Below are 16778 nucleotides of genomic sequence, written 5' to 3'. Positions count from 1 at the left end.
TATATAAATAATAGATTAAATTTAATAATTAATAAAAAACAAGAAATATAAATAATAAATTGAATATGTGGAAACAATAGACGGCATTGAATAATCGGTCCCGACGTGACGCTTCCCGAAATTGCTCGATACATACAGATATATGTACATACATATAGGTCTACATACAGGTAAGTACTTATGTGTACATGTATATGCATATATGTATATGTACATAAATTGGGTATTTGATTCGCGTCTATCATTTTTCTTTTATAATATCTACAACTAAGGGCAGTATGTACAAGGGACAAAGGAATGTGAGATTTATCTTTTCCTCCGTAGCCGCTATACGACAGGCCAGCAGTACAATCTATTCGATATAGATATCCTCTATCGGGAAAGCAGTCTCGATGAACTTCGTGTAGAACCGATGGAAAGCACGCCTACGAAAGAAAACATAATATACTTACATATCAGTAACCTTTTTAACAATCGTAGGTGGTTTAAAACGAACATTGGCTTATACGGTGGCTTATAATGTTTAATGAAGAGAAAAATTTAAATTACAGAACGTTACGGCCGATAAAGAAAAATTTGTTTTAATTCAGGCGTGAAATTAACCCCTTGTCCTTTAATTTCAAGAATGATTTAGTTGGTTCATGACTAAACAGTAACTATTTATTACTATAATACAACTTTTATTTAACATTCTCGGTCTAAGGAATTGAAACTGAAGATAGAGTTCTGAACGTAATCTATCTTTATTGAATCAAGAAAGGAATTCTCATGAGTACGATTTTATGTTGTGAGTAAAGGGGTTAAATGAAATTATGAATTATAATAAAAACAAATTGATAATAAGAAAGTACAGGGAAATGCATACCCGACGGCTTCGGCAACGGGCCTCGTAGATTCTTGACCGATGAAAACGTGGCAAGCGAACCTTTGCAAGGTAGGATGCTTCGTGATGAAGCCGAGGTAGCGATGATCACGAGGATGAAACGCGCAAAATGAAACATTCTTAAGCGAGTAGAAATAATCGTGACAGGGTCCTTGATTCTTCTGCAAAAACATAGCGTACCATTTGTTTAAAAGAAAAGGAAAGAATAGGTACGATGGAGAAGGAAATTTAAGAAGAACTTTTAAATCTTGAATATACCCGTGGTTTACTTCTATCGACCATTCGAAGACCCTGATCGGACACTTCCAAGATACAGCTTTGTGAAACGGGAGATTCTTGCGAGTTTCCGACAATTCTTCGAACTGCTTGACAAACGACACCAGTGCCTTTATGCGCCAATGTCTCCACAGATCCCAAATAACCAAGAAGGTATCTTTCCCTCTTCACCTTCGGCGCCGAGGGATCAAAGTCACTGTAATCCATGTCGACCGCGTAAGCCGAGGGGAAGATACCTTGGCGACCTGTTCTCAGATTCACACCTTCAATACGAACACAAACATATAAACATATATCAATTATTACTAACAAGTTCATTGTCATTGATGTTCTTTAACTTGAATTTCAGGTTGTTCAACATTATGTCATAAGAAGAATTTCCTTGATCTTATTTAGGAATAATAAAAATTTTGTATGATTGCTCAAGATAAAGAACGGGTTGGTCAAACCTAGGAGTCAAAGAATATTCGAACCTTCACACCATAGATCGTCAGCCTCTTTCTGAACGTAAATAGGATCACCGATTTCGAGGTCGATCTCATCATGATGTCTTGGTACGAATTTATGCAATCCTCGATGCGTCGCCTCCAACAGCTCTAATTGAGTAAAAGGCACACCACCGCTTCCTTCGAAGCAACACGGAAACAAATATAATGGAAATTATAATGTAAAATTGTATTGAAAGTTGCAATGAACAATGACATTCCATCGTATGAGAAACAGATAGAAACTCTTAGCACGAGACACACGACCAAGTAAAACTAAGTAAAATATTTATATATAATTTACGAGAATGATATCGAGGAAAAAATCACCTGGTGTACTACTCGGCGAAACAGAGTCAGTGTTCTGCAACGTGTTACAGGGAATCGGCGACACACTTTTCGGTCCATTTTCCGGCGAATGGGCAGTGGAATGACCACTGTCAGTAGCCATTCGCTCGCTGTCAGGTGAACTATCCTCATGACGAAGCCTCGAGTGACATTTTCGTAAGACTAAATGCGGCCGGCTAGAACTCGAACCAGTTGCTGCATTCAATTCGTCTGCCAAAGACGATGACGACTGCGTAGACGTCTGACCGATAGACAGAGCTAAAAAAAAGCAAATATTTTACAAAACAAATAAATTTATTCAAGTAATTTGAATAATTAATAAATGGCTACCTTCTTCCCGAATGAGCAGGTACTTCAAATCATGTAAATTTAACATGTTTAATTTTCATGTATAAACAATGATAGACTACTCATAATGCGTTCGACGCATATTAGTACAAATGTGATCACAGGTCAATAAGTCTCAGTTATATGTATCTTCAACAAGTGACGTGACGTAAGTTAGATGTCATTATGGATTTTCTTTGGTTGCGGTCGTCGATTCTGCGGTTGAATGCATGGTATCGTCAAGATCAGTGAATCAAAACAGGTGATGAGAAACGCAAAAGATAAGGCTGATTCGCGATGGATCGTGTTACACATTGAGGGTCACGTTGCCAAGGTATCATAGCGTAACAACCTTTTTCTCACTGACCTTTTATAGTATAAAATATCGTAGCAATTTTATTGTATATCTATTATAACCTATCTTTTTGATTCGCAAAGAAATGGGAGAAAAAACCATGAACAAAGCTGAATTGTCTCTGATAAACTATTATGACTACTACAGTTCTATAATACGTAATTTAAGAAGGATTTAATAGTTACTGGGTGATATTATGTCTAAAGGGTTAAACATATGTATATGTATATATGTATATCGATATTTACAGTTTTAAGTTTCTTACATTTCTTCGTTTTAGGAATTTCCGGTAATCTCCGACGTCTGCGCTCGGTACTACCACTTCCAGGACGATTCGAGGGTACATGTTCAGGTGTCGGCCAGGAACTCAGACTCGAACAGGAATCCCCGACGTCGCTGACTACGCTATCTCTACCACCGTTACCGGTACCGGCAGTGCTACCTCCACCAGGGCCCGGTCCACCGACGCCTGCCGATCGACCCCTGCTGCTCAGTCCACCGAACAAGCTAATGTCACCCAAGGGTAGTCGTGTAGTGAGCTAAGCTACCTTTCACCATGCCATTTAAAGTGTGTAGATTTTACTTTCTTTTTCTCTCTAATTGGGTTTCCACAATAGTGAGTGCCACTAATAAATTCCCATCACGATTGAGAACGGATAACAAAATTTGTTTCTTTACACAAAAACACCACGACACTCGTATCCTTGCATACTTGTATCTTTTCTGTTTAATCAATCAGCGAATGGTCATTCGTTTTTCCTTTTTATTGTAATAAATTTCATTTCATTTGTCGGTCTATATCACACGCAATTTCAGATCCTATCGCGTTTAGTGCCTAATGTTATGTAATCTGTTCTCAATGCTTTAACGACAGGGAGAGATCATTTCTTCAGGAGATGCAAGAGGATACACAGATGACACTGGAACGCACTGCACGAGTCACTATCCTAGTCATAAGTAAATCGACGTGCAAATTTGCCTTTACCATAGTAGCATTTCTAAAATTAAAAGAATATCGATAGCTTTTTTTCTTGGAAAGAATAACGAGTGCTTAAAAATAATTGTAACCTTGTACATCTATAAAGATTTAATTGGAAATGTTTAAATTAATAGAGGAACAAAAACTTCTTGCATGCAGAAATTACAAGAAGTTGCATTCAAAGAGGAAACATAGATGCACGACTAAATTTGAATTTGAATTTAAACAGGCCATCTAAATTGTTTAATATCAACGAAACGTAATTTATTGAACATGACATATAGTTGGAAATAATTAGAGGCTTGCCTACTCATTTCGAAAATTATAACTAAAATTCAATCTATTCTTTGAGTTAATTTCTTCGAGCAAGAAGTCCTCTGATTATCTCGAACAAAATTCAAGACGAGTTAGTTAAAATTGCCACTTTGATTTACACTTATATCAATATCATTATAATTTTTAGAGGAAAATTCTGACTTAAACAAAAATTGCACGATCTCTCGATAATTTTTCAATTCCACAGTCTTGAATCAAAAATATTGATCTATGGAATTTATATGCTCGCAGGCCAAAAGAGAAGTAGTGTGCACTTACGATGTTACCAACCTAAAGTCGCTATCAGCGACGATGGAACAGTTGTGATCGAGATCTTCGCTATCGTCACCGGAAGTGTGTCCGCTCTGATTCTCGTGTCGATGAATGACCACCACTTCCTCGTCCTCGGAATCGCCTGCGACTCCATCGCAAGATCTCTCGACCTCTGGGTCGCTATCCTGCGACGAGGTCGGTGAATCGTCTATCATCACATCGTGAACGAGCCTGTTTTCAGTAATAGTTCGCAGTATTAATTATTGAAATTGATCATTTAAAATATAAAACTTTTAAGAGCAAAGATCAAATGTTACTAATGTTCTTACAGCAGCAATGATCATTATATTAAATTCTTGATTAATTTTAGAGGCAAAGAGTGAGACACGAAGAAGTTTTAAGCGTGAAACTAAGAAATTGAGAAAGCAGGAGGATGATATTAACAGAATGAGAATGTAATGATACAGGAGCTGTATCTGAAAAGTCAATGTTTGTATGTACCAGGGAATCGACTATACAACTGTTAATGAATTTTATATCATGTAGATGAATGATATATTCTGTAGATTAATTTTTCTACTAAATAATTAAATGTTTTGTAATATAAAAATGACGTTGTTGTTATACAACGGATAATATAAAAGGTATATTTTCGTTTCTAGGGAATAAGTAAGATCTTTTATGTCATATTCAACGAATATCAGAATCAATTGAAACTTCCTAACAAAAATAATATGTCGTGTTTTAATACGTCTTCTGTTAAAGTATTATCTATTTAAAAAGCAAGTGAATCAAAGTTAACAGATTGGAACTCTCAGGAAACGTTTCGCGACTAAGAAACACTCGGATACCATTGACCAACAGGTAAATGACGTGTTATTTTAATCTTGTGGTTTGCGGTATATGTATACGTATCTTCTATAAACTTCAATGTTCATATCGCCCAACAGTTATATGAAAAATTATATTTTATTTTTCTGGAAATTATAACGGTTGTTTTATAAATATAATTATTTATTATTATCGAAAACGGAGAGATGGTTAGTCGTTTTAAATCCGATTCTATTTACGAACCTCGAAACTTATAATCAATTCGTCGCTGTAAAGAAATGGGGACGACAGATTAGATAATTAACGATAAAAACTGAGTCGTGACTGGTCCATTAATAGCGCGTGCTTGTTTTGTACAAAAGGCAAGTAATCATGACTGACAGCTAAAGTGGAAATCGTTTCACGTATACGATAGACTCCAATTGATTTTATTTCATTCTATCTTGCCATTGCATCGAGTATCGTTGACCGTAAATAAATAAAATTTTTACGCACACTTTGCATTTTCAAATCACGGTTGATCACTTGCGAAAATACCATTTGATTTATAGATTTGACTTATTAGTAGCAATAAAGGAGATATTTCATTTTTATATTTTCGTGTTTAAGATCTCTACATTAATTCGTTATTTTTTATGATTAAAATAGACAAAATAAAAAGATGTTATTTATACACTTGTAAAAGTAAGAAGGAAAAATCTTATAATAGTAAATCAAAGATGACATATAACGTTAAAAACGGTAAAGTAATATTTGATTTAATCATAATATCAGTTTAATAAAATATTAAATTTGTAGCTTTTCTTATGGAAAACGATAACATTTGGCAAGTGTCGTATATGTACTGCATTCTTCCGCACTGAATTTATTTCACAGACAGGGAACAGCATCGACCGCGCCTCTACAGTGTATCTTTTTGATGCACTTATACCTTACCCCTTTAATCTCCTCCCGAATGTGCGATTCATCGGGTCGAAACCTACTCCCTAAGCAATAAAATCCTAACGCAACTCGACTCGAAATGTATTGAATTAATCATCAGTTACAGAAACGAGCTACAAAAACACAATTAAAAATTAAAAACACAAGTTAAAATTTTGCAATGACGAAACTATGTCAGACTAGATTAATAAAAAGACCACAAGTATTTCTACAAGAAAGTAATCATACTACTACAAGTTAAATCAAAAGGGTTGCTTTTCTTCCCATTGTAATCACATACAACTAATTCCCAATTTCACAATTGCTACAATAGACATGCTATATCATAGACGTTCATTTACACCGAACGTTGCCAATTAATTTCATCCTGTCTCTACCATTTTTACAGCTCCTTACAGCTCGACCCTAAAAAACACGATCACCTACTATACTGTCAGAAGCCTTGTCACAGTGTCGATAGCGCAACCCCTATTTAAGGAGGTGTACTTTTACGTCAAAGATCGTCCTAATTCAGTCATCGTAGCAAAAACCAACATGTTCAAAAATCTACTTTTCTAATAAAACAAGGAAAAAGGAAGAGCAAGTAAATTATACACTCTACAAATAGAATGTCCCATCGACGTGTCACCGATGTACGTTTCACGCCATCCTTTCTAACGATTCGCCTTCAAACGTCAGAGACATCGCACGTTGTACAGGAATATATTCGGAAAGGCAAAACAGGAGAATGGAACGCCATGTACTCACGTGTAATTAGAAAGTGGTGCCTTGAGATGCTGCGGAAGCCTCTCAAAGTAGTGTCGAAATTCCTCAAATTCGGTATCGGCCATTCTGCAACAGCCAGCGGAAAACAGACGGCGTGGGGTCGGTCCTGAAGGCGGCCGTGACGGCCTGATGGAGAGCTGCTCGGCGACCCCCGGAAAACCGTTAGGGCCAAGATGTCGCTGATGTTGGGGACGACGTCGGTCGAGCACCACCGCTTCGACGCTACTCGCGACGCCCTATTGATTCCTGCGTGGTAAGCGTCGCGCACACCCCCGCGTGCACTCGATGATTTTCCGTGAACGCGCCGCCAGGAAATCGAACGGGAGAAGCCAGCCGGCCGAATGTAAGCCGAAACGCCTTGGCGAACCATAGCTCCTCGATTTAATATTTCAATCAGGCCGACCCGATCCGAACTGACGACCCTGAAACGCGCAAAACCAAAAATATCGACACACCATGTACTGAGATCTAACGACCAGTTTTTTACTTCGAAACAAGAGGGTAAATTTCCCTTCGATGGAACGGATGGATCGAGCGGTTTGCTTTCGTTAATGAGAAACCTTTTAACGCGTTCGACGTCCACTATAAATTGTGTATGTACGTAGAAGGAGCGTGTTTCTTCAAGGGATCTTAGAATCATGGCTTTTTTTATTTTTATATTTTTTAGTATGATGAGAAATTTGATTTTTACAGACATGTAACGATAAGATTTTTGTGTAGAATGATTTCTTTTGTTTTATGACGAGGATTATTGCTACCATTCGTTGAATTATGCGATTTTCTGAATCGACGGAAGGAAATGTAGTATATTGCTACAAGCTAACATTGAATTTATAATTATGAGTATTCATGTTCTAATTACACATACACGTCTTTAAAATAGTAACTTTGATAATATGAAAATGCATAAAACTCATAATTTGACGATCGGAAGAAAAAACGTGCAAGACGAACGTGCATTTTTTAATATAAGAAAATAGATAGCAAACTAGACGAAATACTAAAAACAATTGCAAATGAAATATTGCATTAACTCAGCGTTGATTTTTAATGAATTCCTACCAAAAGCGCTTATCTTAAAGTTCAATCCACTTAGGAATTAAGAAAACCGTCATCCATAAATAGATCACCTTTGAACGGTCAAAGTGGTGGCAAGTCAAGAGCGTTAATTTTTTATATTGGTTGGAAAGATGTATAGAGTAGCAAATTCCAGAAGGAAACGTTCTACGTGTCCTACATTCGAATACTATATTCTCGAATTATGTTTGTATGGGGATATCAGAAGTATATTTTAGGACGCATAGTAGTGAAGTATAGACTTAATGAAAACGAACTGTAGTAGAAGGGAAAGTTGAGATGAACGAGCCAGGAAGAGTAATTAATGCCGGTTAATCGAGTTAAGGAAGTTGCGAGCGCTTGAAGTTTAGTGAAACACCTTGCGAGCGACCTTGCGTTTCTTCTCGATTTCCTGAATCAAAATCCTTAGCGTTTGAAGATTTCGTTATTTAGTTATATAAAATACAATTGGCAAGGAAACAGCACGACAGTTTGCATTCGATCCGCGCCTAAGATTAAATTTGTTCGTAAATCTGCCTATAAAGTAACAACACCGTTCTCAATCTATTTGATTGTAAAATGTTTCCTTTTTTCTACCATATCTTAACTTTTATTCGTCTTCTCGTGCAGCCAACTTCTTCCTTTGAATCACTCGTGCTGAGAATGCGCTCCAAAAGGATCTTTCTGTCTGCAAACAGCGAATACTCATCGTCTTGTCCTTACTTAGTTACTTATTTTTCACTAATCGATTAAATGGTTTGAAGAAGCCGATTTGTGTTAAGACTTCAATAGAAGAATGAAGAAGAAAGTAGAGACTCGATTTATATGGAAACTGATGATAAAATGATGATAACGGACGATTTTTTCACAACAGGTAGATAAAAAGTTGTGTATTTTACATAATAATGTGTTTATCACTTTTGTACATACTAAAAGCTATATTATTTCAGGATATCGATTATACGTACCACAATAATCCAAGGATCATAACATTTTATAAACATTTTTATTTAATATCCATAGTAGGATATATTAATTCGATAACTTTGGAATTATCCGTTTCCGAAATAACTATTTTAATCTTAAAAACTTACAAAAGCTTCATACTTTGAATTAAGTTGCTGATGACATGGAATAGAGATGGTATGTAAGCATACAGAAGAAGAAATGAGAAGTAGTGATCTTGTTGTATAAGATCTTGTGTTGGGAAGGTTACAAAAGCAACAAGTTTGTATCTTCATTAAGACGTCTTGCAATATATACTGTATTTTTCAAACTTGGCTACAGATTCCAATTTTTAACTTGTTTAATTCGTCTCATTTTAATCTGACACGTTAAAATGATCGAAAAAGTTGGGAAAGATACAGAAGAATCCATCGAATCCAAACTACGACACATTTTTTTCCGATAGAATGTAGTATTTGAAAAAAGTGGTGAAGGTTTAAAGAGACGGTTTCGATGATTAGCCCTCCGTAAGCAAACTGGGTCGTTGACAACCCAAGCGAGATTTCACTCTTGAATTTCTTCGAAAAGAATTTTTATTTCTATTGGGTAAAGTTTCAAATATTTGACTTAACGAGCGATTATAATGTAATATAACGTAATATATATACCTTGATAAGTATAGACCTCTTATAAGCTTTCCAGACTTTATAGAAGCCTAGAACAATAACAAAGATTAGGCTTATAAATGACATATAAATGACCCAGTTTGCCAACCCAACCCAATCTTGCTTCTTCCAACGGAGTATTAAATTTATATTACACTAACCATAAATAAAATATTAGTTATATTTAAGAAACCATGGAATTGATCTACGCGTTCAATATTTAAAGTTTAGTATAAAAATATTAGGGTGCTTGCATTGATTTTTTATTAAAGTAATATTCATGAAATTGACATTAGTTTCGAACAAAATCTATATTATTATCGTAAGTTGTTTGATAGATCCATAAAGACGAAATATATGTATGCATACATGGCTCGCACACATTTCCAAGGAAGCATATTTATAGATCCTGGTACTAAACAAGAAAAAAGAAGGGGTATCGACCAATTTAATCTGTGTGCTTAGAAAACAAGTTGTTATAATTATATCGTTGATGTTGTACAAAAATTTGTGTGAATGATTTCGTTTCTTAGATAACGATCGAATTAGTACTTTGTATTTCAACGATATCTTAACCTTAAAGTTATTAGTAAAACAACAGAAGCAAATTACAAATGTTGAACTCCGGGCTCAAAGGATGACAGTATGATAAGAGATATCATGCTTTGTAGAATCTCTGTGAATGGGAAGTGAATTTGGCGATACGGGTAAAGGATGAATAGTACAACAATTACTTATGTTCATACGACATATACTACATGGACCGCCCAAAAATAAAATTTTTATCGAGTACAGAAATATACGAAAAATTAAGGAATTTAACATAAAATAGGAATAAGTATTTAAGCTGATATTATGACTACAGCACTTATCTTTTTTTTTGTGTTACAGTACTATAATTATACATATGTTAATATTTCATAATTATGCAATTAGATGCAAAAAAGATAAGTATTTACACTAAAGCCAGAATATCATTTTTTTTTAATATCACAAGTATAAATGCATATGTATCTTTATATTTACTCTTATTATAAAGAAATTTTTTAAATAACCATAATAACAATCGCAGAACTGTTAAGTGAGAGCCTTACTGAAGAGTCCATACTAGCAGATCTTGGACGAAATACTCACTTTCTCTCTTCTCTCATTGCGTCTAAGGTATAGGTCCGTTAAGTGAGAGAACAATCGCAGAAAAAAAAATTAATTAACAAATGTAACAACCATTCTCAGTTTAGGCTCACTTAAATATATGTAACAACACGGAAGTACCAAGAAGAAACTTTGTAAAATGTAGTAAAATATTTTCTGCAAAAAGCAAAACACTCTTACTAAAAGCTTTCGATTTTTTGTCAAGATTCCATCGGTACTTTTAATTATTCTCGTGTTACTAAAGTAACACAGTCTCAACAGCTTAGCACTTTAAACAAGAGAATGTATCGAAAATCGATGCGACCGATTGTTTCAGCAAAACATTATAACACAGTGTCTCTTATCTACTAGTTAAATCTCGCCATTTATCAATATTGCCTGAAAAAATAATCCAAAAGATATTTTCCGCGACGATTTAGTGACTGGCAGACGGGGCCGATAAACGAAAGATTCTCTCCGCAGATCGAACGATACTCTCAATTCTCTTAATGCCAGAGGAACGCTCGGTATAATTCAACAAGGGTGCTAGCTGATAGTCGTAAGTGATGGACATTGGTAATGTGCTGCATCTGCTTTGCCACGAGGCGGAGGAGTGTTCTCGGCTGTTCGAGCTTTTATTAAACAGCCTCTTTGTTCTGTGGAAAAGATACACAAAAGCGAGAATGATTGTCTCGTTGAAAAAAAGAAACGGAAAAGAAAGAAAAAAATTAAATTCTCCGAAGAAGATTACACTTTTCTAAAAGCACTTCTCCATTTAGGTATGTGGTTCACACTCACTCGCGATATCGTTTCACAATATTTTCACAATCGTGGATTTAGTAATTCACAAATGTTAATAATACGATAAATTGCGTAACATTTTCTACGACACGTCGTCTATTACAGACATATACTTGCTGATATTTAATAACAATTGAAACGTGTGCCCCGTTATTAACTTATGACTAACAACATTATATATTTAAACAGAAAAATAAATATCGAGAAAGAAATCCGAAAAATCTTCGATGATGTAATTGTTACCAGAACAAAGTCAAAGTCGAAGGAAGTATCACGAGTTGCTAAATGAACGCGGAAAAGCGTGAACTCGGTAAATCGATGGTTGGATTCGTGTCTTTTCCATGGTAGACTAATTTCACTTGGCCCAGAAACTCTGAGTATAAACGTATGGTGCGGATGGGAGGGAAGAAATCTTTGGAGAATAGCGAAGAGGGGTACCGAAAGAAAAGTATAACATCCCTGTCTCGAAGACCTTGCAATCTCTTCTCCCCATTCACCGTTGCTAGTTCTTGCGCCACCCACATTTCGTGCACTCCAGTGACGTCACACAGAATACATTGTGGAACCGGCACAGTTACCGTTAAATGGGGTGAGCCAACACTCCTCTTCAACCCCATGAAAAGTCTTATCCGACCAATGGGGGAACTTCGTACTACTGTGCGTCGACCAATCGCGAACAGATCGTCATTGAGAAGGACACGTACACGGAGGGGACCGAGGTCTTAAGAAGAGCAGAAGACACTGGTACCGGGACACTGTCGCACGCGGTGCTTAGAGGGACGATTCATTGGACTAACAGCTATTGCCGATTCCGTCGAGAGAAACTGTTTCAGTGTTATCTAAATTCAACATTTAGATAGATTTTTAAATAGAAATACTTACTTGCATCGTTCGATTGATTTTCTTATTGGTGAGCGAAAGTATTATATGTTACAGTAGAGATAGAAAATTTGGTTGAAAAATTAGAAAGTTTGTTCAGTTTGAACCGAGGATCAGTATGAGTGGTTCCGGAAAGGGCCTTCTCGGGGTGTGGCTATACAGAAGAGGCGAACACTGGGCCATTAAAGAAGGAAGTCCCATACATAAGTCGAGCGATGTGCGTTGATTTTTGAACTGTTGTTACAAAATATAAAATGCTTTTTTTAACTCGTTGTTCTTTCTTCTTCGACAAATTCATGTTCCGAGTTTCTTAATTGTTCCAAGCTGGAGCAATCTTTCTAATCCTCCTTTTCTTGTATTTCATTCGTAAGATTATTACGTGACTTAAGACAATGTAGAAAATCGAAGCAAATAACGAGGGAAAAAAGGCGGTTGAGTGTGTGGTAAAAGTTAAACGTAACGCATGGATATGTTCTCTCATTCGTTCAGATCCCCATGGTCGAGCGGAAATCAAACAGCGATAATAAAAATTCTGTCGTTTTTTCCTTGAAAAACCAAATCGGTGGCTTGGCACGAGCTCTGCAAGTTTTTCAGGTATGATGTTTAACGATATTACACAGGGCCTAATATAAGATCTCACCCACGTTAGGGTCAAAAAGGAAATAGAATTTTGAAAATTTATTCTTGCATACATATAAATAATAATACATTTTTTAGTCTGTCATTTTTCATAAAAATATGTTAACATTACTTTATTAACACTTACTTTTCTTTAAAAATCGATATTTGATTATTTACCAACTACAGAATTCTTATAGACAATAAAGATATCTGTAACATCTTTTTAAAGTGTCTTCTAACATTAGAAACATTAGAATGCGTAGAAACTTTCATGAAAATGTACCAATGTATTTTTAAATCAATATTCCGTAAAGGACCTGGGTGTGAATGTTATTCATATCGAGTCACGAAAATCATTGCGTCGCGGCTCCGAATTCGAAATTCTCGTCGATGTTGAATGTGATTCGAAAAGAATGGAACAGTTGATGAGGATGTTGAGCCGAGAAGTCGCCGCCATTAATTTGGCACAGTACGAGCAAACAGGAAATATTCCTCATGCTCCATCACTTTCCGCCGCTCCGAGTTTTGGTAAGTCATTAATAGATTTTATTTCTTCATTAAATATCATTTTACATTGTTTAAATTTTGTACTTAAACTTCTAACCTTTTTGCTATCAATTAGAAGTTTATAATACCTACTATTAATTTTTACTATAAATTTAAAATTTAAACTATCATTTCATCGAACGATAATTCTTTTAGAGCAATTTCGTTGAATGATTTTTTACAATCAAAATCACTTTTAAAATAAAGAACTTTCCTGAACCAACAAGTGCTGATCATGTTCAAACTTTATAGATTTCAGCGAAGTAGATATGCCCTGGTTTCCACGAAAAATATCGGATCTAGATCAAGCTCAAAATGTGCTCATGTACGGATCCGAATTAGACGCGGATCATCCAGTACGTTTCTGTTTTCAAACACTGTTTTCTCTTGTTAAATACATAGTACCTAAGATATATGCAACATTATATAATACGTTTAATTCAATATTTCCAGGGCTTCAAGGACCCGGTGTATCGCAAACGTCGTGTGGAATTCGCGGATATCGCAAACAATTACAGATAGTACGTTAAAAAAAAATCAATGATCTTTTACGAAAAAAAATATAATTATTAATTACGATATAAAACACTACTAACATTAATTTTCTTTTAGTGGTCAAGCAATTCCTCGCGTTCAATACACGCCAGAAGAGATCAAAACTTGGTTCGTAAATTTACATCATTGCGTTACGTATTTTCTTTTTCTTATTTGTTAAAAAGATGTTTTAACGTTGTTTCGATAAAAATAAATATGTTCGTTGTGTGTATGAAGTTTTTGATAAAACTTTCGCTCGTTGCAAGAAATCTTCGTACGTGCTTCGACAAACATGAAAGCAATCTATGACGGAGAAGAACAAATTCTTTTGATAACTTCGCAAGATTTCCCTTCAATTACGAAACGATATCCTAGTTCTACCAATATAACAAGGAAAGTTTCAACTTCACCCGTCGCCTATGGGACGTATGAAGCAGCCAAGATTGCCCGCGTTGAATGCACTCCTTAATTGTCCTTATCTAATTTATCCTCGCGATCTTCGAGTGACTTCCCTAATACGATTTTCTCCAGATGTGTATACGAGAAGCGTGGATAAGTAATCTAGTTTCGTTGAAACCTACGAGACATATTCAAGAATGAGAACCAATTAATTTAAAACTTAACATCATCGTTAATAATATTTATAAATAATTCTTTGCAATTTTATATTCTTAAAATTTATCAATGAATAACATTCGTTTTCTATAGGGGAACTGTTTTCCGCGAATTGCATCAGCTTTATCAAAAACATGCTTGTAAGGAATATCTGGAAAATTGGCCAAAACTGGAGAAATACTGTGGCTATAGGTAAAGATTCTTCTGAGGATTAAATCAAATGATATCAAACATAATTAATTTAAATAAACTTCATATTTGATCGACAGAGAGGATAATATACCACAGTTGCAAGATGTAAACGTTTTCTTGAAGCGTAAGTATACGATTAATGATAATGGAATTATTCTAATTAGAAATGAATGAGAAATAAACAAATACAATTTGTCTATGATACTATTAGGAACAACTGGATTTCAACTTCGACCCGTAGCAGGCTACCTTACACCAAGAGATTTTTTGGCCGGTCTTGCTTTTCGAGTATTTCATTGTACACAATACATTCGACATTCATCCGATCCTTTTTATACGCCTGAACCGTGAGTAATTTAAAAGTGTATAAATCATATCAAATAACATAAATATATTGTACACACAGCAAATAAATAATATAGATAAAAGTAAAGCTAGATAAAATTAAAGAATAAAAATAAAGCTGTAAACACATTTTCTTACCATTCCTTCTTTATATTTTTCCTTTTTTCTTTTAACTCTATTGAATTATTTATAGGGACTGCTGTCACGAATTGTTAGGGCACATGCCGCTTCTGGCGAATCCAAGTTTCGCACAATTCTCGCAGGAACTTGGACTTGCTTCGCTTGGAGCTTCGGACGAGGACATCAATAAATTGGCAACTGTAAGTGTTCTATGCTCCAGGTAGTTTCTTACTTTCATCAAAAATTTATAAAAGCTCATTTCACGAGTGTAAAGAACGTCATATTAAAGAAATTAATATTTATAAATAAGAAGAAAATTCAGAAAACAAGAAGATTGTATTTTGTTTTAGCTTTAATTGTAGAAGTCATTAACTATGTTGAGCTCGTCCTTGTTTTATTTTTGTTTTTAGCTCTATTTCTTTACGGTGGAATTTGGATTATGCAAGCAAGATGGTATACTTCGCGTTTACGGAGCTGGTTTATTGTCTTCTGTCGCGGAACTGAAACATGCTGTGTCCGTTCCCGAGAAGACGTTCCGATTCGATCCAGAAGTGACTTGCAAGCAAGAATGCATCATTACCGCGTTTCAAAATGCGTACTATTACACGGATAGCTTTGAAGAAGCAAAAGAAAAAATGCGGTAATGTTGTACATACTTTATTCTTCCGAAATTCTAAAATATTAAAATATAATAAAAATATTCCAAAATTCTAAAATATTGAAATAAAAATACAGTAAAAAAGAAGATTGTAAAAGGAATATCAATTTCTGGTTTTAGAGCATTTGCGAACCAAATACAACGACCATTTGGATTACGCTATAATCCCTACACTCAATCAGTGGAAGTTCTCACGGACGCTCAAAAAATCACGGCGGTAGTCAGTGAACTTAGGGGTGACCTCTGTATCGTCTCAAATGCCCTAAAGAAGATACACGAACAGGATGATACGGTAGACGTTGAGAGGATAACCAGCCTTTTAACGCAAGGTATCGAATTACCTCAAGATTCTTCGTCTTCTGACAGCGATGTTGATAGAAGTCCTAATGTCGAGTCGCCTGAGAAACCAATAAAAAATCAGAATAAAAACTATTCTTCTGACAATATTGTTGTTAACTCATGAACGTTATTTCTGTAAACGTAGTCTGCTAATAGAACTATCAAAATTAGAAATTATGATTGTACGTATATAATTATAGAGTTTAGCAATATGTATATGAAATATGCACAGTTGTCTATGCTTGTAGAAAACGATATTTAAATTAGAAGATTACTAAAGTTGCACTGAGTAGAATGAAAATGAATAAAAAATTATGTGAAGTATAGTAATCAAAAGTTTTAATATACTAACATATTTACTTTCATTATAAAATATCCTGTTACGTGTGAATCATATTGTTTTAGAAAACTCGTCTGATTTTCTTTTTGATACGGTCTATAACATGTTTTTTGATATTAACAATTATCTTTTTTTGCTTTATCGAGATCCCTGCGACAAATACGTATCAACAATCGATAAATAAAATTCAAAAATTTATAGTTAGCATCTTA

The 16778-nt window shown here is 35.1% G+C and overlaps 2 protein-coding genes and 2 long non-coding RNA genes across 13 annotated transcripts; 2 read left to right on the top strand and 2 right to left on the bottom strand.

Annotated features, from left to right (window-relative positions):
- Window positions 1–6998, bottom strand: Aplip1 (JNK-interacting protein Aplip1). 6 transcript variants are annotated; one of them, XM_069118454.1, is made up of 8 exons: window positions 6762–6998; window positions 4248–4472; window positions 2940–3181; window positions 1975–2250; window positions 1633–1755; window positions 1142–1422; window positions 866–1044; window positions 1–425 (listed from the first exon to the last, which is right to left on the bottom strand). In XM_069118454.1, the coding sequence occupies exons 1-8, from the start codon at window positions 6842–6844 to the stop codon at window positions 353–355; spliced, it is 1482 nt and encodes a 493-aa protein (XP_068974555.1). In that variant the 5' UTR covers window positions 6845–6998; the 3' UTR covers window positions 1–352. The 6 variants fall into 6 exon arrangements, with proteins under 6 accessions (XP_068974555.1, XP_068974524.1, XP_068974545.1 ...); XM_069118423.1 differs by having other exon boundaries at window positions 1633–1785; window positions 6762–6996; XM_069118444.1 differs by having other exon boundaries at window positions 1633–1785; window positions 2940–3160; window positions 6762–6995.
- On the top strand, window positions 2206–5190 carry LOC138182564 (uncharacterized). 2 transcript variants are annotated; one of them, XR_011173827.1, is made up of 5 exons: window positions 2206–2341; window positions 2428–3242; window positions 3549–3631; window positions 4221–4763; window positions 4904–5190. It is a non-coding gene; the product is annotated as an uncharacterized LOC138182564 (long non-coding RNA). The 2 variants fall into 2 exon arrangements; XR_011173828.1 differs by having other exon boundaries at window positions 2226–2341; window positions 2445–3242.
- Window positions 6999–8886: 1888 nt separating the features above from the next.
- Trhn (tryptophan hydroxylase) lies at window positions 8887–16730 on the top strand. 4 transcript variants are annotated; one of them, XM_069118410.1, is made up of 15 exons: window positions 10314–10621; window positions 11060–11355; window positions 11567–12287; window positions 12344–12473; window positions 12746–12850; window positions 13192–13405; window positions 13676–13779; window positions 13877–13944; window positions 14036–14086; window positions 14666–14764; window positions 14842–14888; window positions 14976–15111; window positions 15303–15429; window positions 15640–15869; window positions 16008–16730. In XM_069118410.1, the coding sequence occupies exons 4-15, from the start codon at window positions 12375–12377 to the stop codon at window positions 16348–16350; spliced, it is 1623 nt and encodes a 540-aa protein (XP_068974511.1). In that variant the 5' UTR covers window positions 10314–10621; window positions 11060–11355; window positions 11567–12287; window positions 12344–12374; the 3' UTR covers window positions 16351–16730. The 4 variants fall into 4 exon arrangements, with proteins under 4 accessions (XP_068974497.1, XP_068974511.1, XP_068974504.1 ...); XM_069118403.1 differs by having other exon boundaries at window positions 12357–12473; window positions 16008–16729; XM_069118396.1 differs by lacking the exon at window positions 10314–10621 and adding an exon at window positions 8887–8978 and having other exon boundaries at window positions 11567–12473; window positions 16008–16729.
- On the bottom strand, window positions 14117–15403 carry LOC138182568 (uncharacterized). Its single transcript, XR_011173829.1, has 2 exons — window positions 15248–15403; window positions 14117–14534 (listed from the first exon to the last, which is right to left on the bottom strand). It is a non-coding gene; the product is annotated as an uncharacterized LOC138182568 (long non-coding RNA).
- Window positions 16731–16778: the final 48 nt, after the last annotated feature.

Source organism: Bombus flavifrons, chromosome 1, assembly GCF_040668555.2.
Source record: "Bombus flavifrons isolate JBK064 chromosome 1, iyBomFlav1_principal, whole genome shotgun sequence".
Classification (NCBI taxonomy): Eukaryota; Metazoa; Arthropoda; class Insecta; order Hymenoptera; family Apidae; genus Bombus; species Bombus flavifrons.
This window is presented reverse-complemented; position numbering and strand designations above follow the sequence as displayed.